Source organism: Pongo abelii, chromosome 17 (genome assembly GCF_028885655.2).
Source record: "Pongo abelii isolate AG06213 chromosome 17, NHGRI_mPonAbe1-v2.0_pri, whole genome shotgun sequence".
NCBI lineage: Eukaryota > Metazoa > Chordata > Mammalia > Primates > Hominidae > Pongo > Pongo abelii.
Window position 1 is genome coordinate 22374172 of NC_072002.2, and position 22018 is coordinate 22396189.

General features: G+C 41.5%; 1 protein-coding gene and 1 pseudogene across 10 annotated transcripts in view; one reads left to right on the forward strand and one right to left on the reverse strand.

Moving 5' to 3' along the window:
* Positions 1-21663, forward strand: part of SPIRE1 (spire type actin nucleation factor 1) — a 209655-nt gene extending 187992 nt beyond the window's left edge. For 5 of the 10 annotated variants that reach the window (XM_063716826.1, XM_054538153.2, XM_063716830.1 and 2 more), the window contains 8 exons: positions 3334-3424; positions 4826-4968; positions 8214-8387; positions 13631-13768; positions 14998-15068; positions 15626-15653; positions 15747-15883; positions 18285-21663. In XM_063716826.1, coding sequence (XP_063572896.1) covers positions 3334-3424; positions 4826-4968; positions 8214-8387; positions 13631-13768; positions 14998-15068; positions 15626-15653; positions 15747-15883; positions 18285-18543 — 1041 coding nt within the window. In that variant the 3' untranslated portion in view covers positions 18544-21663. The remainder of the gene's footprint in view (positions 1-3333; positions 3425-4825; positions 4969-8213; positions 8388-13630; positions 13769-14997; positions 15069-15625; positions 15654-15746; positions 15884-18284) is intronic. The other 5 variants (XM_063716827.1, XM_002828012.6, XM_054538160.2 and 2 more) reach the window with 1 other exon arrangement.
* Positions 17003-18208, reverse strand: LOC112129926 (high mobility group protein B3-like; annotated as a pseudogene).
* Positions 21664-22018: the final 355 nt, after the last annotated feature.

A 22018-nucleotide genomic window follows, 5' to 3' on the forward strand; every position in this document is an offset into this window, starting at 1 on the left:
CTCCACCTCTTCAGATACAGATTATTATGCTTTCTCATGTTTTCAGTTTTCTTTAGAATTTTAACATTTGTGGTCATTAAAATTATTGATCTTTTTAATTTGCTTGTAAAAGATTTCATTCTGACCAATTTACTTATTTATAGAGCCACTTTTTCTCAGAGATAGTTTTCTTACAGAATTAAGTATGATATTTTCATTATACAGAATTTAACTCTAACTGGTTTCCATCCTGGAGTAAAGAAACATGATCTAATTCTCCCTTAACACTAACAAAGGTAACAATGTGTAAAATTAGACTTTAAAAATATTTCTTATTTTTTTTCCTTTTGAGATAGAGTTTCACTCTTCTTGCCCAGGCTGGAGTGCAGTGGCATGATCTCAGCTCACCGCAACCTCCACCTCCCGGGTTCAAGTGATTCTCCTGCCTCAGCCTTCCTAGTAGCTGGGATTACTGGCGCGTGCCACCACACCCAGCTTATTTTGTATTTTTAGTAGAGACAAGAGTTTCTCCATGTTGGTCAGGCTGGTCTCCAACTCCTGACCTCGTGATCCACCCACCTCACCCTCCCAAAGTGCTGGGATTACAGGCGTGAACCACTGTGCCCAGCTGACTTTAAAAATATTTCTAGCAAAGGTGAGCTGAAGTGTGTGAGGCACAGGGATGGTTTCTGCTGTTTTAATCAGGGTAGCAGATAATTATTTGGGAAGTATTGTGTATGACTCCTCAGCAGATAATTATCTGGGAAGTACTGTATATGACTCCTTTGTTCCTTTTCTAAGAGATACTCTCTGCTTTTATTTCTTTCTGACCTTCTGTAAACAGAAAAAGATTGTTCTAATTGCATGCTAGGTTTTTTGGAGATTAGTATGACTGACCTACATCGTATCTGGGATAGAGGCTTTGCTTACAGTGCTTGATTTGGTCTTCATCATAAGTCCCAAAAGTGTGGCGGTCACTATTTAAACCTTTTTTGGTTTTTTTGGTTTTTGTTTTTTGAGACAGAGTCTCGCTCTGTCGCCCAGGCTGGAGTGCAGTGGCACGATCCTGGCTCACTGCAACCTCCGCCTCCCGGGTTCAAGTGATTCTCATGCCTCAGCCTCCCAAGTAGCTGGGATTACAGGCGCCTGCCACCATCCAGCTAATTTTTGTATTTTTAGTAGAGACAGGATTTCACCATGTTGGCCAGGCTGGTCTCGAGCTCCTGACCTCAAGTCATCTGCCTGCCTTGGCCTCCCAAAGTGCTGGGATTACAGACGTGAGCCACCTTGCCCAGCCTAGCTGTTTTTTGTTTGAACTATGTGGTTTACGTGGCCTTTTTTTTCCCCCTGTTCTTTGACCAGACACTTTGTATTGTAGCTTACTTGAAACTAATGATTTCAGCAGTAGGTTTTAGGTGAGGCCAGTTTTTGGTGAACAGCGAATTCTTAAAAGTTACTTTATGCCGGGCTTAATACCTAGGTGATGGGTTGATGGGTGCAGCAAACCACCATGGCACACATTTACCTATGTAACAAACCCACACATCCTGCACACATATCCCAGAACTTAAAGTAAAAATAAAACAAACATTTTTTAAATTAAAAAAATTTGTCATTTTAGCTAAGAACATCAAAAAATTTTCACTATTTATCTCACATAGTCATGAGTGAATATATTTGCCTAATTTTCTTCCTTTTGTATCTAAAAATGTCTATAGGCTGGGCGTGGTGGCTCATGCCTATAATCCCAGCACTTTGGGAGGCCAAGGCGGGCGGATCATGAGGTCAGGAGTTCAAGACCAGCCTGACCAACATGGTGAAATGCCATCTCTACACAAAAAAAATACAAAAATTAGCCGGGTGTGGTGGCACTCACCTATAATCCCAGTTACTCAGGAGACTGAGGCAGGAGAATCGCTTGAACCCGGGAGACGGAGGTCGCAGTGAGCTGAGATCGTGCCACTGCACTCCAGCCTGGGCAACAGAGCGAGACTCCATCTCAAAAAAAAAAAAAAATATATAGATAGATAGATAGATAGATAGATAGATACTAAGTAGAAATTACAAGTAAATGTTTATCTCACATAGTATTTAGTAAATATTTCAGGAATAAATATTATACTTTATTTTTGTTTAGTCTAAAACAAGTTAGGATCTCTTCTCACTGGTAATAAGAATTTTAATTTTATTTGGCACGATGTAGACATTTTTCTTTTTCTTTTTCTTTTTCTGAGGTGGAGTATCACTCTGTCACCCAGGCTGGAGTGCAGTGGTGTGATCTCAGCTCACTACAACCACCGCCTCCCCGGGTCAAGCGATTCTCCTGCCTCAGCCTCCCAAGTAGCTGGGACTACAGGCGCGTGCCACCACGCCCGGCTCATTTTTATATTTTTAGTAGAGATGAGGTTTCACCATGCTGGCCAGGCTGATCTCGAACTCCTGACCTTGTGATCTGGCCATCTCGGCCTCCCAAAGTGCTGGGATTATAGGTGCGAGCCACCGTACCTGGCCCACAATGTAGACATTTTTCTAGACTCATATGACATTTCATGAAATGTTTATTTTTTCATCCATTCATTCAACAAACACTCATTACTTACTAAGTGATGGGTTTGGTACTGGACATACATCAGTGAACAAGACAGCCCCAGCATCTGCTCCCATGAGGCTGACAATGTATTACTTTTATAAATGTATTAAATGTTTCCCTAATAATATTAACGACTGTTTTGTGTGCCAGGTAATGTGTTAAGCATTTTGAATGCATTACCTCATTTAATCTTTCCAATAACCCTATGGAAAAAGTGATATTAAATACCCTCTTTCAAAATGATGAAACTAAGATAAGAAACATGCTGAGGCCAGGTGCAGCGGCTCACACCTGTTACCCCAGCACTTTGGGAGGATCGCTTGAGCTCAAGGCCAGCTGGGCAACATAGGAAGACCCCATCTCTACAAAAAATTTTAAAATTAGCTGGGTGTGGAAGTGCACACCTGTGATCTTGGCTACTGGAGTCTGAGGTGGGAGGATCACTTGGGCCCAGAAGGTAGAAGCTGCAGTGAGCCAAGATCACACCACTGCACTGCAGCCAGAGCAACAGAGTGAGACCCTGTCTCCAGAAAAACAGAAAGAAGCATGCTCAGTTTCACATCACTCTAATCAGGGCAGAGCCAAGGCACAAACCCAGACCTGTCTTGTTTGAAACCCCTTCTAGTTTGTCTTCTGCTTGCCTTGAACCTTTGACATACTTTGGTGCCTCATGTTAAAATAACTGTTTAATAATAAAATGTTATTAAGTAGCACTAGAGCACAAATGTCTAAGAAGTCGATTTCTCCACCTGTACTTTGCTCAGGAAGAAACGCTGCACAAGTCGACCAGCAGCAGCAGCGTGTCTCCCTCTTTCCCTGAAGAGCCAGTCCTGGAGGCCGTGTCCACAAGGAAGAGTGAGTAGTTGTGGTGCTAAGAACTATAGTTGGATGTCTTACTACAAAACACACTTGACCTAGAGCAAAGATCCCAGAGCGCCCTGTGATCATTTGGGGTAGAAAGAACTAACTCAGGCATTTCACTGATCGGGAGATGAAATACTTATTTTCCAAGGGTGGCATCATACCAGGCCTCGGGGTCTTATGACAGAGCAGGCACATGTGTGTTTATGAACAATAGTTATGGGAAATAGTATAAATCAGTTGTGTGTGTAGTGTTCTGTTTTGTTTTGTTTTAGATAGATTACCTCCTTGGCTGAATTTAAACCAGAAGTCCAACACAACCATATTTATTATCACTCCACCTACCACCCACACACACCCATCTCCAAAAACCTGTGTAGATAGTGAAAACACCTTTATAACTCTTTAGGAGATAGATTCTGAACACAGATATCTAAAGTTAAGGGATTTCTAAAAGCTTTTAATAATCCTTTTCATTTATAAGAACATTATGAAGTATTAAAAATTACATATTGGCTTGATTTCTCATACACAGAAATTCTTTAAGTAGTGTTTTTATTATTTACACAGATTATATCAAAAACAGTAGGTACTGACTAGTTATCCATAATTGGTATTTGGCCAGGCCTATTAAATATTATAGGGACCCAATTGAATCACATAATGGATTTCTGTATCTTTTCTTGACTGTGGAAATTATATCTGTGTTTTTCTTTAGTGGTTTCTCATGGTGGGACAGTCTAAATAGATGGATCATATGTAACTTTGTGTTGACTCTCACTTTCCACACCCACTACATTGAAGCAGCTCTACTCTGTAGATGGAGTAGGAGGAAGCACTAAATAAAACTCTGGCACCATAATTTATTTCTAATGTTCTCCTTATGTTTTCAAAATGTGAATCCAGAACCATTCAGACACTAAGGCATTCTCCTTTTAAACAGTCTTAAAATATTACTAGGCAGAGAAGGACAATGGTACAATATTAACATCAAAGCTGAAGCTTACTTTTTGCAGTTTAAATACAGTTTAATTTAAACCTAAGGACAAAATGTCTTGGTAAACATGTAGAAAGAACGATTTGCCTTATTTTATCTTTAAAAAGGAGAATGTAAAAAGAGGGTACATTGAGAATTTTGGTATGATTTGGGAATCTTTCTAGCTACACCTAACATTTTTCCTTTTTTCTTGCTATTTCTGTAGCAAGTTTACTTTGCAAAGATTCTTCTGTAACAGCTCTCAGAGTCTACTCCTAATGATTACCATTACTATCTTAAAATATCTCTCCAATGAAATAAATGATTCATCTTTGAATTACAGTGTTTGTCACAAATGTCAAAAGGTTTTGTGTTAGAAAATTCACAGTAAGTTGTATTTCATTTGGTTCAATCTTTAGAGCCTCCAAAATTCCTGCCCATATCATCAACACCCCAGCCAGAGAGACGGCAGCCACCCCAGAGACGACATTCCATTGAAAAAGAAACGCCTACTAACGTGAGGCAGTTCCTGCCGCCTTCCAGGCAGAGTTCCCGCTCTCTTGTAAGTACAGGAAACACTTCGTAGTAACTTAGGGACCAGCTAGAAGACCTAGAATCATTAGCTTTCTTATGAAGATGATAAGGAGAAAAAAACTTGCAAAAGTTAGAATGAACTTTGAATAACTTACTTAATAGCTAAAGAAAACAAACAGCCAGGCGTGGTGGCTCGTGCCTATAATCCTAACACTTTGGGAGGCCGAGGTGGGAGGATTACTTGACTCCAGGAGTTCAAAACCAGCCTGAACAACATTGTGAGATCCCGTCTCTGCAAAAAATAATAATAATAATTAGCCAGGTGTGGTAGTGTACACCTGTGGCCCCAGCTGCTTAAGAGGATGAGGTGAGAGGATCACTTGTGCCCAGGAGGTTAAGGCTGCAGTGAGCTATGACTACACCACTGCACTCTAGCCTGGGCAGCAGAGTGACACCTTCTCCAAACTCTATCCATAACTTAAACGAAACTTGACCAGTGTTTGTTCATTTTGTGCTCTTTTTTTTTCCAGAAAATTTATCAATGGTTGAAAGTATGGATTATTATTAAAGAAATGCTTTATTTCTTTCAAAGGCTATTAATCCATTTAAAAATTGTTAAAAATTGACCAAAAAAACTCTTAGCAAAATGACTACAGTAGGTGATCTTATTGAGGCAGAAGTACAAGGCGAGGGAGAATTTTGATCCATTAATAACTACTGTACATTGTTTTCTAGTATGTTTTGTGATATTTGGGGCCAGTGGTGTTATTTTGGTTGAACTGGTTAACAGTTTTTGCTGTTTACCAGAGACTTGCAGGTTCTTATAGTGGGTGCTCATTTCTCAGGACAGTGGGCAGCACACAAGGGTCTGCCAGGAGGAATTAATAGATCTCCCAGCCAACAGAGGTTTCCAAAGACTCTTTTGTAGCCCCACTTGGCTTCTGAAATATTTGTAGGCAAGATGCACAGCTGTAATTAATATTCTACCCACAGTCAAATATCTAATGTGTTTTCAAATATTCATGAATAAAAAATAATAGAATATATTGAATACTAAGTCCATTTTTTAAGGCTGTGATGAATTATTGGAGTTTCAATTAAAGTAATAACAGATGGGAGATAATGCGGTTATTGTGAAGACAGGGATTTTGAACAGAGGTTAGAATGTTAATATTTGGTCATTCATCTCTATTCCAAAACAGTGCAATTAAAGAACTAATGATTTTATGGCGATTCCTGATAGGATTCTTCTAGCTCCGGAAGAATCACCAAAACACAGCTATTTGATTAAATATAGCCTTGTCAGTGACTTACCAACAAGAAAACAGAACTCTGACCAGACAGATTCAAACTTAAAAATCTAAAGATTTGTTTTCATGTGAATAAGTTATTCCTTTTACCAAAATATACAGCTGTTATCACAACTTTAAAATATGTAAGAGGGGCCAGGCACAGTGACTCACACCTGTAATCCCAGCACTTTGGGAGGTCAAAGGAGGAGAATCGCCTGAGGCCAGAAGTTTGAGACCAGCCTGGGCAACTTAAGAAACCCCTGTCTGTACAAAATTTTTAATGAAAAACTTAGTTAGATGTGGTGGCGCATGCCCGTAATCCCAGCTACTCAGGATGCTGCAGAGGGAAGATCCCTTGAGCCTAGGAGTTTGATGCCACAGCGAACTAAGAATGTGCCACTCCATTCCAGCGTAGGTGACACAGCAAGACCCTGTCTCTAAAAATATATGTACACATACGTGTATGTGTCTGTACATGTGTATATACATGTATATAGGTAAGAGGGAACTTGTGGTTTTTTTCAGAAGTCTAATCATTAGGGTATTCTCTTCTTCACTCAGCTTTTCCTAGAAGCCAGTCTATCATTCAGCTTGTAACTGGCCTTTATGTGATCATACAATGTCATTATTAAGGTTAGACTTAAAGTTTAAAATTATCAATGTAAAGGAACTATCAGCTTAGCCACAAAGTAGTTTCAGCTTATAATAGAAGTTATGCTGAGACCTTCAGCTGACCCCAAGGGCCCATGACCGTGTCTGTTTCCTGTTAAAGCAGAGCTCTTAGTGTTGCGAGGTCAGGCCGTGCACTGTTTTTTTGTGGAGCAGGAAGGAGAGCAAGACAAACTAACTTGCAATCACTGAGGAAGGTCTCAGTGAGCAGGCAGGGGGAGAGCTGCTCTGGTCAGCACTCAACAGTGGTCAGATTGAGGGCAGGGAGCAGAGTCCACGCAGGCCTCCAAGCACAGCAGAGACAAAATGAAATGATCTTCCTTGCTAATAGCTTATCTTGGGAAATCCATAAAATCATACCTTGTAGTAATGCCCTATAGCTTGGTAAGTATTGTTTTTATAAGTGTAATTAATTTTTAAATGTAGCTGCATTTTAGAAAACAAAGAATCATTTTGTATTTGTAACTCCTCAACTGAAAATGGCAGGGAATGTTTTTATTGTTGATTATTATTATTTTTTTTTTTTTATGAGATGGAGTTTCGCTCTTGTTGCCTAGGCTGGAGTGCAATGGCTCAATCTCGGCTCACCACAACCTCCGCCTCCCGGATTGAAGCGATTCTCCTGCCTCAGCCTCCCAAGTAGTTGGGATTATAGGCATGTGCCACCACACCCGGCTAATTTTGTATTTTTAGTAGAGACAGGGTTTCTCCATGTTGGTCAGGCTGATCTCAAACTCCTGACCTCAGGTGATCTGCCCGCCTCAGCCTCCCAAAGTGCTGGGATTACAGGCGTGAGCCACTGCGCCTGGCTGATAATTTTTATTTTTATTGTATCTCCCTCCCTTTTCTTGTGATGTTTAAAATGTAATTTTTTTCATCCTTTGGTCAAATAACCAAGGGCAAGTGCCCATCCAGTCTAAAGGCACCTCGTGTTGGCAGTACCTTCCTGAGGCAGGTGCAAGTGGCTGCCTGGCACATGTCCCCATGCTTTCTCAGGCACAGTAACGAGTTGCCTCTGTCCTTCATCACAACAAGCCCCATTGAGGAAACTCAGAGTGTTCGCAGGACCCTAAATTAGAAAAATCCTTGCTGTGTGAACGCTGAGATTCTCCAGGAAGGACTTCATGGTTTCATCGCTGATTTATACGTGTGGATGCAGATGTTGGCATGGACTATACCAGCCTCATGGTGTTCTTTGTTTTGTTTTCCTTTTGTGATCTGTAATCACTATGTGTAGGTCACTTGTGTTCAGCATTATTTTCTCCTTTTCTTTTCCCCCTGCCATTTTCTTTTTCCCTTATCTGTTGTTCAGGTTCCTAGGATAACCAGTGTATGGCCAAGGACGCCTTTTCGACCGCTTTTTTCTACCATACAAACAGCTTCTCTGCTCAGCTCTCATCCTTTTGAAGCAGCCATGTTTGGGGTAGCAGGGGCTATGTATTATCTGTGTGAGAGAGCTTTTACCAGCAGGTGGAAATCCTCAAAGGTTGGCCTCTTTCTGCTGGGTCTGGGATTATTTCATTCTCTATCTCTGGCGGTGGCACCTCAACTGTTGCGCTCTCTGAGAATTAACCGCTTAGATAGTACTTTGCTTCCAGTCATTGATTCCACTCTTGTCCAGGATGCACCGATCATGCCGTGGTCTCAGTTGAGAGGGAAATAACTGGGAAAGGACAACAAACTCAAAATGCAGCATCTGATGAGGGGGACCTGTGGGTGTTTGTCTCCTCGGGTGACCTAATTGTATAGCAGAGTCATTGCTGCCACCTTTCTCCATGTGCAGCAGGCACTCTGAGCCCGTGGGGTGCATTCCTCCTAGGGCCTCCCCCCACCATCAGAAGAGTATTTGCTCACTCATTCCGTGAGCAGAGCAGCCTCCTGCCAGGCCAGGTAGCCATGGGGGACTCCGCCCACCCACAGACACCTGCACAACCACGGCATGGGCTCAGGAAACCTGTGTGCCCCCATCACCTGTCATGAAGCTGTGTTATGACAACCAGGGTGTGTACGTTACTTCTCTGCAAAAAGAAATTTCAAGTTTCCTTTTTAATGATGTGGCTGTTTTAAATAATTCTGCATTATATTAGTGTTTTTTGAGGCTTTTTTCTTACACAGAACAGTATATCATCATTTGAACCTTCACAATTCTACGTGAAATAAAAAGCTCTAGGACCATATTGAAGCCTTTTCTGCCACCACGTAGCAGGTGCTCAGAGCAGCCTTTGTGCTACAGTAGGCAGGGCCTGGCTCTCTAAAGCCTTGGATTTACTAACCTTGTCCTTGACAGATGACCCCGCAGCTGGTTTCTTTGTTACTCTTTCCTAGTCATTTTGATGTGGAAAGGAGACTCAGTGTAAATAAGACACAGCACATTCCTTTCTCTGATCTTTGTCATGAAATGCAGGAGAAATCTCTGTCCTTTTTCCCGTTTTAGATGTGTTCTTGGGCAGCACGTGGTCAGGTGCCAAGGTGGCTTTTTAACTCCTCTACTGAAGACCTGCTGGCATTTGATTATCAATTCTCCCCAAACAGAGATATCCGAACACTAAGGCCATATACCACTTTAGGCAAAGAAAGGATTCACTTTGAGTTTTGTTTGCTTTTGGTTTTTTTGAGATGGAGTCTTTCTCTGTCGCTCAGGCTGGAGTGCAGTGACGCGATCTTGGCTCACTGCAAGCTCCGCCTCCCGGGTTCATGCCATTTTCCTGCCTCAGCCTCCCGAGTAGCTGGGACTCCAGGCATCTGCCACCACGCCTGGCTAATTTTTTTTTGTATTTTTAGTAGAGATGGGGTTTCACCGTGTTAGCCAGGATGGTCTCGATCTCCCGACCTCGTGATCTGCCCACCTCAGCCTCCTAAAGTGCTGGGATTACAGGCGTGAGCCACCGTGCCTGGCCTTCACTTTGAGTTTTATAGTTGAGTAAGAAGAGTAAACTTAATAGTTTCTGTTTTTATTTAAATTTGCCTCTCTTTGGTTTATTAAAAACTCAAAAAGCAATGGTTATTTTGGGTAATTTTCAAATACTGGTTAATTTATGAAGTTTTTACTAATCATGAACACTGTATAAAAGATGACTGTTCCCAGCCAGGCACAGTGGCTCACGCCTGTAATCCCAGTACTTTGGGAGGCTGAGGCGGGTGGATCATGAGGTCAGGAGATCGAGACCATCCTGGCTAACACAGTGAAACCCCGTCTCTACTAAAAATACAAAAAATTAGCTGGGCGCAGTGGCGGGCGCCTGTTGTCCCAGCTACTCGGGAGGCTGAGGCAGGAGAATGGCGTGAACCCGGGAGGTGGAGCTTGCAGTGAGCCAAGATCCCACCACTGCACTCCAGCCTAGGCGAAAGAGCGAGACTCCGTCTCAAAAAAAAAAAAAAAGAAAAGAAAAAAAGGTGACTATTCCCATTTCTCTCTGTGGCACAATAACCAAAATTTTACATTATGCTGTCTAATCTCCGTGCTGCCTAACTGACCCCTTTTGAATGGTAAAATATAGCCAGAATAATCATCAAAAAAAACCTCAACAATTTTAATGACATGCATAGAAGTAAGTTTAAAGTCTTATAGCACATTGTTGTCTTCATTAAAGCACTCTAAGGTTTAGCTTCCCTTTCCTGAATCTGGGAGTCCCATTGACACATGAGCAAGCAGGGGAACTAGAGTTGTGCTAGTGTGGTTCTTCCCCCGGCCACATCTGGCCACTCAGACAGGCCAAACACATGCAGTGGGAGCCCCAGGCAGTGCCGTGGTGGGGAAGGGCTCCCGCTCTCGCTGGGGCCTTGAGTGCCCTCCACATTCCAGAGTGCTAATAGCTCTGTGAGATCTGTGGAAGTTTAATTTGGCTTTGGAGATGTCGAATTAATATTTTTGTAAACTGAAAAAATAATTAAAACTATTTTAGTAACTATTTATCATTTTCTTTTATGTTGCATTAAAGTTTTGTTGTCCTTGGGAAGTCTCCAAAATTAAAACATTAGCATTTGACCGGATGGAAATTATTTCACTAAAGGATAATCTGCTTGAAAATTTTTTAAAAAGAACAAGAAAACAAACAAAAATCTACTATTTTTAAATTATATCTCATGATGGCCAGGCGCGGTTGCTCACGCCTGTGATCCCAGCACTTTGGGAGGCTGAGGCTGGCAGATCACTTGAGGACTGGAGTTCGAGACCAGCCTGGCCAACATGGCAAACCCCCATCTCTACACAAAAATTAGCTAGGTGTGGTGGTGCACACCTGTAATCCCAGCTACTCAGGGGGCTGAGGCACGAGAATCACTTGAACCCGGGAGGCAGAGGTTGCGGTGAGCCAAGATCATGCCACTGTACTCCAGCCTGGGTGACAGAGCAACACCTTGTCTCAAAACAAAAGAAAAACAATTATATCCCATGAAGTACTGGATTTTCATGTGGGTCAAAGCAGTGAGTTGAAAATATGCTTTACTAAGCCCTTTTGTGACTCAAGACTGAAGAGAGGGAGGTGCAAGCTGCCAGGTCTGTTGTGCCATGCTAGCGTATCCCTACAAATGAAAAAAATCACCATCTGCCTGAAGGGTTTACAGCCCAGTTATCCACATCATAAAGTCAGTTAAGTTGGTACCGTTTGCTGTCTTCCTAGCACACACAATAACAAATCTGGCTATCTGGTTATTTGCTACATAATAAATCTAGTAGTGTTTACCTGGTTATGTGCTAGGTTCCCACATTATTTTGTTGCAGCATAGCCATTTTGTCATATCATTAGCCATCAGAAGGTATACCCTACTCATACTCATCACTGATGAGTAAAAATAATAGCACAACTTCTGAAATACATTAAAAGCTGAGAAATGCCATCATTCGGATGTATTCAGCCAACACTACTTACTTAGTGCACAGTTTTAATGGCCTAACCCTCAAAAAGGCAGTTTATTGTTCCCACCTAACACTACCCTTTTTCTGAGGGTGGAGCAAAACAGAGTAGGTATCAGGCACGCTGATTTAATTCTGTCATCTCTGAAAGTAGTTCCCGTTGAAAGAGAAAACTGTGATCGTTGATTTTTTAAATGAGTATTTTAGGCATCTTAGAGCAAATGATATTATCTTTCTGAGTAAACTCACCCCCCTGTCCTCTTATACTAATAACCTTCTCATGTTAAAAATTCAAATGCGGGATTTTTCCCAAAGCATTTTTAAGCAAATGTAATCTTCCTTAAGTTAGCTTGAACAGAGATGGTTTTGCATTGATTTTTAGTAAGAAGCAGTAGTTCTTCAGACTACTTTTTTAAGTAAAATGCTAATGTTTGACAAGTTTGCAACCTAGATTGATTTTTGTTTTTCTCTGATTGAAAGACAGAACTGATTGTTAAAACTCCATAAACTGACTGCATTCATAGTCATGTGCTTTCTCACTGGCGTTTTGGATTCCAGAGTGCCTGTGAGCGATGCTGTTGTGTGCGTGTGGGAGTGAATTATAATGTGTTTGTGCTGAGAACATTCAGTTTCAGTGTCACTGCACCACAATGGCCCCTTGCAGCCTGGCAGGGTCCGAATGCACAAGACTGTTCTGTCTTTCTCTGAGATCCACCAATCAAGTGCAGGGCCGGATGGGGAGCGGATGGGTGTGAAGCTCTTATTCAATGAGATCAGTTACATCAACATCTTCCGCAGCTGCTTGTAGGGAAACCATTAACACAAGACAGCCAACATAAATATTTATTATGAAATCTTTTACATTTCTCTAGTCTTTCCAGTGCTGACTATACATTTAGCATTTGTTGAAAGTAACAACAAATCTAGAGAACTGTGGGGCAGCCTGGAGAGACTGCCTTTTGGATATAAATGCTCCAGTAGTTTCGTGTTCCAGTTCCACTCGTACCATTAGGATTTGTAAAGGTGTGCTGATGTAACTGATCAATAATAATGCTTGTCAGTAAAAATTACTAACCATCTTCTTTTGGCTATTCTGGGTACCACAAATGAGTTTTAAAAACAGGGTCAGGCTAGGCATGGTGGCTCACGCCTGTAATCCCAGCACTTTGGGAGGCTGAAGTGGGCAGATCACTTGAGCCCAAGAGTTCAAGACCACCTGGGCAACATGGTGAAACCCCATCTCTGCAAAAAATACAAAAAAATTAGCTGGGCATGGTGGCATGCACCTGTAGTTCCAGCTACTTGGGAGGCTGAGGTGGGAGGATCACTTGAGCCCAGGAAGTCAAGGCTGCAGTGACCCATGATCACGCCACTGCCCTCCAGCCTGGGTGACAGAATGAGACCCTGTTGTGAAAAAAAAAAAAGGACCACTGTAGATTTGCTTTTTATCTATTGGTATATAATGTACAACACAACACTAAGTAATGTCTTTTTCATAAGTGTAGAAGAAAACTGACACAATTGGTTTAGAATAAAATTTTTTTCAATATTTCAAGCCCTGCTTGAAATAGTTCAATATAGCCCTGCTTATTGGAATAGAGTTACTTGAGTCAAAATACCTGAGCAAACATGAGGAACTTTCATTTATTGGAAATTTCAGTAGATCACTTGGTCCCCATATGTTTTCTGCCATCTTTAGTCTTAGTGTAATTAGAAATGATGTGGTCCCCAGAGGGAGCCAGCTCTGTCCCAGTGGTCATTGGGAAACCTCTTGTCTTCTCTGAAGCTACTAATCAGGTGTCTGATCTGAAGGGAAATTTTGCACTTCCAGAACAGGGGGTAGGAATCTCTTATTCATGTGACATTTTGAATTTCAGGAGGAATTCTGCTACCCAGTGGAATGCCTCGCTCTTACTGTGGAAGAAGTGATGCATATTCGCCAGGTCCTGGTGAAGGCAGAGCTGGAAAAATACCAACAGTATAAAGACATCTACACCGCCTTGAAAAAAGGAAAGGTAGTGCTGTTTAAAGTTGATTGATCAGAAGAGTAGAAGGATGGCCAGTCCCATGCATAGTTTCCTGGGAGAGTTATCTGCTAGCCAGGTGGCACAGACTTTGAGGGGCTTTGGGATGTGTGATGTTCATATCCTAGTAGACAGTACCTGTGCTGCCTCGTTCACAAGAGGGGGCATTTTTGTTTCTGCCTTAGAAATCAAAACTGGAAGGTTTTCAAGCAACCATAACAAATATCGATATGTCTTCCTAAAACCATGCGTGTGGCCAGGCACAGTGGCTTATGCTTGTAATCCCAGCACTTCGGGAAGCCGAGGCGAGCAGATCACGAGGTCAGGATGTCAAGACCATCCTGGCCAACATGGTGAAACCCTGTCTCTACTAAAAATGCAAAAATTAGCTGGGCGTGGTGGTGCGTGCCTGTAATCCCAGCTACTCGAGAGGCTGAGGTGGGAGAATCGCTTGAACCTGGGAGGTGGAGGTTGCAGTGAGCTGAGATTGCGCCACTGCACTCCAGCCTGGTGACATAGTGAGACTCCGTCTCAAAAAAATAAAAAAGCTATGTGTGTATTTAGTCATCACACTTTTAAAGGATCTGTAAAGAAAATGTATCTGAGAAGGTCGGGTGCAGTGGCTCACGCCTGTAATCCCAGCACTTTGGGCAGCCGAGGCAGACGGATCACCAGGTCAGGAGATCGAGACCATCCTGGCTAACACAGTGAAACCCCGTCTCTACTAAAGATACCAAAAAATTAGCCGGGCCTGGTAGCAGGTGCCTGTAGTCCCAGCTACTCAGGAGGCTGAGGCAGGAGAATGACGTGAACCCAGGACACGGAGCTTGCAGTGAGCCGAGATCACGCCACTGCACTCCAGCCTAGGTGAAACAGTGAGACTCTATCTCATAAAAAAAAAAGAAAAGAAAAGAAAAAAGAAAATGTATCTGAGAAACAGAGGAGGGTTTTTCAGAACCTTCTGCAGATTCCTTCCATGATGAGGAGAAACTTAAGAGCTGTGGCCTTTTATTATATTTTGAAATAGAATTATAATTAAATACAGAGCTACATTATCAGCATCACAGAGCCAGCTATTATAAACAGGATTTCTGAATTCTCTTCCTCCTCTTGTCTGTTCAGCTTCCCCCATATATATATGTAAAGCATATTCAAACATGGATATTAGGAAATTTGCTGTTGGCAATGTTTTTTTTTCCTCTTAAATTTGTATTTTTTAGCTCTGCTTTTGTTGCCGAACCAGGAGGTTTTCCTTCTTCACTTGGTCTTATACCTGTCAGTTCTGTAAGAGGTAAGTTATTTTGTAATTGATGAAAAGATAAATTTAACAGTCGTAAGAGAAATACCAATTACCTTCCTTATTTCACCATCTTTCTAAACAGGAATAAAATTAGAAATGACTCACTCTGTTACGTTACCTTGTGCTATCCTTGTAGGTTAGGAATACTGATTTCTTAAGAGAGTGAGCCAAATATTTATTTGATATTGAACCTAGAAAATGTTTCTCTGTATGTTACTTCTTTTACATAACTAAGATCATTCTAATAATATGTCATGTTTGAACAGAAAAAAAATAAGATGTGATTATCATGTGATCCCTGGATAGACAAATAAGAAAATTCCAAACACATGTAAGTTGATCCTTTTATAGGAGACAGTGTAAGAGTTAAGTTCTTTAGATTATCTTTTTGGCAATTCACAGTGTGTCAATTTGTTACATTCTAATAGAAGAAGGGAGAGTTTTGCAGTTTATTGTAGAAACTTACAACTGTACTGCCACAGGCTTCTCTAACTCCCAGTTGCATCCCCTGGTATCATGCCAAATAACATTTATGATTTTGTTTACAGGCCGGTGTGCTCACAATGTTGCAAAAAGGTAATCTAAGCTTGGTTCATTTATACTTGTGTTCCTTTTAGTGACTGCCTCTTTAACAGTACTGCTCATTGTCAGTTTTATTTGGGATAATAGATGCGGCTGCCCTCCAAGCCATACTCCACGCTTCCTATCTTTTCACTGGGACCTTCTGCTCTGCAAAGAGGGGAAAGTAGTATGAAGTCAGAAAAACCCTCCACTGCCCATCATCGGCCACTTCGGAGCATTGCCAGGTGAGCAAGGGGCCTGGGTTGTCAAACCATCCTTTGCAGAAGAAGAGTTCTACTCTTGAGGACTGTGGTAGAGTGTTAGGGTTTTGGCTCGAGGGGTTTTTATTGGTTTGTTGGTTGGTTGGTTGGTTTTAATACAGTTTTACACACAAATCTCCAAAACTTCCCCAAAGGTAACTTTTCAAGGAATAATGGCTAGCTACTTGAAAAATACTTTCATCACAGAGTTTGTATTTTTTTCTACTTTAGAAATAACTATTTTACTGTGTCCTATAAGAGTCATCTTTAAAACTGACCTTGTTTTCAATGGAGTTGGAAATTGGAATGTAACAGTTTCATCCTTTACTCCTCGTCTAGTTTTGAAAGGAATCTGTTTAATCCTGTTTACAATGTTCTGCCATAGCTTTGACTGACTTTACTATTATTGTAAAGGCAGAAATAAAGCTTTATGCCAAGAGCTAATAATTTAAAAGAAAAAACATCACCTGAGTATCAGTCCCTTTGCATTTAGTGCAGGGTAAGTTTAGTGTTGGGCCTTAAGAAAGATGGAAGGAGGTAGGCCAGCTCAAACCTCAAGGTGGCAGGGCCAAGAGGCAGCTGGGCTTTGATCACCAACCACATGTCCTGGCTCTGTGGACAGCGAGACGAGGAAGCTGTGAGCCCAGCATGAACCTTGTGCCTGAAACGTCTACCTCTGTGCTTGGGCTGCCTCCTCTGAGACCTCTGGGTGTGAATTTTCAGTGAGCTCAAGGCAGTGCACATGACAGCTGCTACAGTTTTCCATACTTAACTCTGAACGTACCATAGACTACCCATTTATATCCTGTTTGGTTTAGTTAAAATAGTAAATAAGTAGATGATTCCTGGTTATCTCAGACATTCCTGGAAATATTTATTATGATGTTGGTCTGGTTAACTCCAGCTCCTTGGAATCCCAATAAATAATCGCACAAATACAGGGAATTGTTGGGGAAGGAGAGGCTTGTTTGATAAATACATAAATGATGAGAAAACTAGTCAAAAGATAGTTTTTAGGATGTGTCATGGGATTAAGATAAATTTACTTGAATTTCCTGTAGTCTGACCTGCCATCTACAGTTAGCTAATGTTCATTGGGAATCAGGTGAATACCCTATTTTCCAAGAATTCTAGAAGGGTGGTTAAGAGTTTTTAGTATTATTTCTTTTTTTTTTTTTTTTCCCAATGAACAGTCTCTTATTCATCCTCCTCCTCCTCCTCCTCCTCCCCTCCTTCTTCCTTTTCATCTTGTTCATCTTCATCTTCCTCTTCCACCTTTTTCTGGGCAACTTTAGCAGGACCTTTTCTCCGTCAAACTTTCCTTTCAACTTATAGTCAGAAACATCCTTCTTATACTTTTCCTTCAGCTTTGCCGCCTTAGTGGTGTAAGGCTGCTTTTCACTGTCATTTAAGTTATTCCACATCTCACCCAGCTTTTTTGCCACGTCTCCAATAGAGATGCCAGGGTTTATGAATTTGATCTTGGGGTGGAATTCTGAACAGAGCAGGAAGAATCCAGACGGTGGCTTTTTCGGGGCATTAGGATCCTTCTTCTTGCCTCCCTTAGCTGGTCCATAATCCTTCATTTCCCAATGGTAGTGTACTTTAGCCACCTTTGCCATTTCATCAAATTTAGACTTCTGTTTCCCAGACATTGTCTTCTACCTCTCAGAGCACTTCTTGGAAAATTCTGCAAAATTGACAGAGACCGCTGGGCTCTTCTTCTTATGTTCTTTTCTGCACGTCTGCACAAAAAGGCATAAGCAGACATCTTGCCCTTTGGTTTCTTGGGGTCACTTTAGCCATCCTGACTGTATTGTTCCATAGTCTGGGCAGTGCTTATCTTAGTAAGACATGTTTCCTGCTTTCTTTCCTTTTCTTTTTTTTGTTTTTTGAGACAGAGTTTCGCTTTTGTCACCCTGGCTGGAGTGCAGTGGTGCCATCTCGGCTCACTGCAACCTTCACCTCCCAGGTTCAAGCGATTCTCCCACCTCAGCCTCCAGAGAAGTGGGAATTACAGGGGCCCGCCACCACGCCCAGCTATTTTTTTTTTTTTTTTCAGTAGAGACTGGGTTTCGCCATGTTAGCCAGGCTGGCCTCCAACTCCTGACCTCAGGTGATCTGCCCGCCTCAGCCTCCCAAAGTGCTGGGATTACAGGCGTGAGCCACCACACTCGGCCTCCTACTTTCTTTTCTAAGTAATATTTTTTAGCCTTGTCTCCAATAAGAAATTTTTTTAGAAGGACATATGATTAAATCACTCATCCATTCCATGATGTTTTGACAACAAATTTACTTTTTTTTACACATATTTTCTTAATATTGCAGTAGACCTATAAGTAACAATGCTGGGCTTCTGTTTTGTTTTCTGTTGTTTTTACCCCAGGTTCTCCTCAAAATCTAAGTCTATGGACAAATCAGATGAAGAACTCCAGTTTCCCAAAGAGTTGATGGAGGACTGGAGCACCATGGAGGTGTGTGTGGACTGCAAGAAGTTCATTTCGGAAATCATCAGTTCAAGCCGGCGCAGTCTGGTGTTGGCCAACAAAAGGGCCCGATTGAAAAGGAAAACGCAGTCTTTCTACGTGTCCTCGCCAGGCCCCTCGGAGTACTGCCCTTCGGAGAGGACGATCAGTGAGATCTGAGCCTCGTGCCTTTCAGCTGCTTTTGTGCTTAGAGTCAGCGTCCGTGCGCGAGAACACTGAGCCGGGCTGGCTCACCTTTCTGTGATTTTATTTAATGGGCTTGAATTTGCATTAGATCAGATTTTTGCTGCATCACATTGTTCCACAGACTGAATGCTGTGTTCGTGTCGATTGATGAAATGTGACAGGTCCGCCAATTGCTCGTTTGCACTGAGAGAGGACAACAGTTTGAAACTTACTTTTGTGTGTGTGTGGCTTTGGAAGCCAGTAACTACTTCCTTAGTTCAGTTCTTTACTGTTCCTCGAATAATCTCCTGACTAAGGCAAAAAAAAAAAAAAAAAAGCTTCTCCTACGAGAATCAGTCTAACAGAGATGCCGATGTCAGCACAGCCCTAAGCAGTAAGTCATATTGGCATTTCCACGTGACTGTGTTTCTATCCCGTGTACAGAGAGATCCAGAGCCCTACACTCCAGGACCTGGGGGCTCACAGCACAGAACCTAGAAGCACCTGCTGACACTCTTCAACTGATTTTTAAATGTTGTTGCTGGGAGATAAAAATTACATAAGGGACTTTATGCCTGCATTCTAGTGCAAAACATCTGAAGAGCTGTACACCCACAAGGGTGACTATTTCCCCTGAGTGTCCGTGTTGTCCCAGTGCCCTGGATCAGTGTCTCCTGAATGGATGACAGGTCTTCATTCTCTATCTTGAATGTATTGTGGTTACTAATAGTTTTATAATGGAGGTCTAAGAATTAAAGTTGTGTGGGAGTTTCAGGACAAAGGAAGGGTAAAAGTTTGTCAAGAAGTTGAGTGTATTTTGGTTACCTATGAGAAGGGTTGTGACAGCATACAGTGGCAGCTGTTGGCCACGCTGCAGAAATGAGCTGGAGCTCATGCGTTTTCAACTACATTTTTCATAACTTTATAGTACATCCATCTTGAGTAAATTAAGCCACAATTTGGTACCTAGGGTCTCAAACTGAAATTTATTTTTGTAAATGAATTTTAAAAGAAAAAATATCTACTTCTTTTAAAGTTAGAAGAAAATTAACCTGCTGACAGGCAACATTTTTGGGGTGCTTTCTGCACTAGTTTTCCTTATAAATGATTTGAGTGAGTAGGTTTGGTTTCTGACGAAAGTAGACTGGAGGGTAGCATTGTATGCCTCAAATGTCTCAGTGTGTTTGGCTCATACATGGGCTATACTTTATTATTTTGGTATGCTTACAAATGACCAACCAATCAAATTGTCATTAATGTTCAGAAAATCTGTTAATGCACATGCACAATAATTTCCTGAAAGCCATAGGACATGTCTGTAGTCAGCACCACGATAGCACCGTTTCATGAAAGGCATGGCGGCTGCATTTCATACCACATCAAAATGCAGTAACATTTCTATACTAAATTAACAGTAATACCTCAGAACTGCTCCGGTAGTGGTTTTTAATGGATTGAAATTTACAGTTTAGTAAATGGCTTAAAATTACTTACGAAATAAACTTTACCAGTTGACTAAAATAATGCATGTTAACAGTTGGTCTGTATTTGCATGTAAAAGTGGGCCACCAGAGAACTCTTAATGATTCCTTAAGTGTTTAAATTATTTTAGAGACTCCTGTTTAAGAGCTTTCAGAATTGTACTGGGTGAATCGCATTTATAAAACTTCCTAAGAGACTGTCTGAACCCTATGCTCCAGACAGTTAGGTGGGAGTATAAACCTACCCCCTTCGGTGACCCCAGGCTTGAGTCTTTAAAATGACTACCCAGAAGGGCACAAGGGGGAAGGAAATGGTATTGTATATGTATATAAATATGCACCTAGGAGAATGTGCTTTTTAAAATGACTACTGTTTTTATTAAAACATAAGAAACTACACCCCCAAAATAAGACTTCCATTCACATTCACAAAGCAAACATCTAGTAGATGTCTTTCACTTCACTTTACGATAGTGTATTGGATGATTTGGGCATTACGATCACCTCTTACCACAGCACGGAACATACATTCTTCAACGGCATTAACGGAGTTTGCCAAGTGCATTAAAGAGGTCACATGGAGGGTATGTTCATATGAAACAATATGCAGAAAGTGTTGTAAGAAAGGGCACATGGCACAGTTAAAGTTGTAGAAATCAAATCACTATCATTTTTTGTTGCCAAAACAAAGTCTTAACATTTAACCCCCCTTTGTACCGCCCCCATCCACACTTCACCTAAGCTAGATAATTTCCACAGGGTAATTCACTAAGAGCTTGTGGAGCTTGGTTTTAAAATCCTTAGCCTGGTCTGACTTTAGGCATAGCTTCCAGTTCTTCCTTCCTTGTCCTGGTTTCTTGTTCAGCTTTTACTTTTAATCCAACAACAAAAGAAATGTCTGGCTGGTCTCAGCTAGAGTCTGATGTGTCTTAGAGCATGTGTGCGTATCTGAACCATCATCCTTGCTCTCATCTCAGCTCCCTCCAGGCCTGAGCACCGGTTCCTTTTGTCCCATACGTCATGAAGTCACACTATTGGGAAACCTTTGCTTCCCTCTCCATGGCTTAACTCCCTGTCAGTGTCGGAGTGTATAAGAATGCTTGTAAATACAGTAATATATTTATTAATATTTGAAAGGCATTCATTCAGTGGACAGTGGGAATTAACTCTCCCAAGGCAAGTGAAAATGATTGATGGACATTGATTTAACAATCTTACTAGATTTTAATTCTTAAGGATTTCAAATGAAACCAGAAGGTGGTTGTGTAAGAGGCTTAAAATGATCTTATGTTTAAAGAGATTCTGTTATTAGCACCATGAACTCGTACTATGAAATTTTTAAGCCTTTTATTTTTCTAACTATATTAATATAGGACTGGATATTAGGTGTCATATAGGAAACACAAAAGTTGTTGCTGTTTGCTAAAGCAAAATAGCAGAAAATTTTGTATATGCAAAACTGTTGAAGGACCACAGAGAAATGTGTAGTACTGACAGGGCTTTTACTAGGCTTCCTGCGTGTGTAAAACTCGAGGTATTGCTGGCATTCAGGATGACATGATGGTACTAAATGTTTTCCATTAAAGTCTTCTATTTTAAAATTTAGGGAAAAATAAAATGGCTTTCCATCAGACCTTCTGTGTTCAGTTGCTATCGTAAGATGGTGATGTCTTTTGGTAACTAGCTGTCAGAAATCACCTCGACTGGGAAGGCAGGGTACTTTTATCAGCAGCCTGTGATCTTTGAAGAAATACAGTCTAGGCCGGGCATGGTGGTTCACGCCTGTAATCCCAGCACTTTGGTGGGAGGCCGAGCAGATGGATCACCTGAGGTCAGGAGTTCAAGCGATTCTCGTGCCTCAGCCTCCCGAGTAGCTGGGATTACAAGTGCCCGCCACCACACCCAGCTAATTTTTGTATTTTTGTACATGGTGGCCAACATAGTGAAACCCCATCTCTACTAAAAATACAGAAATTAGCCAGGCATGG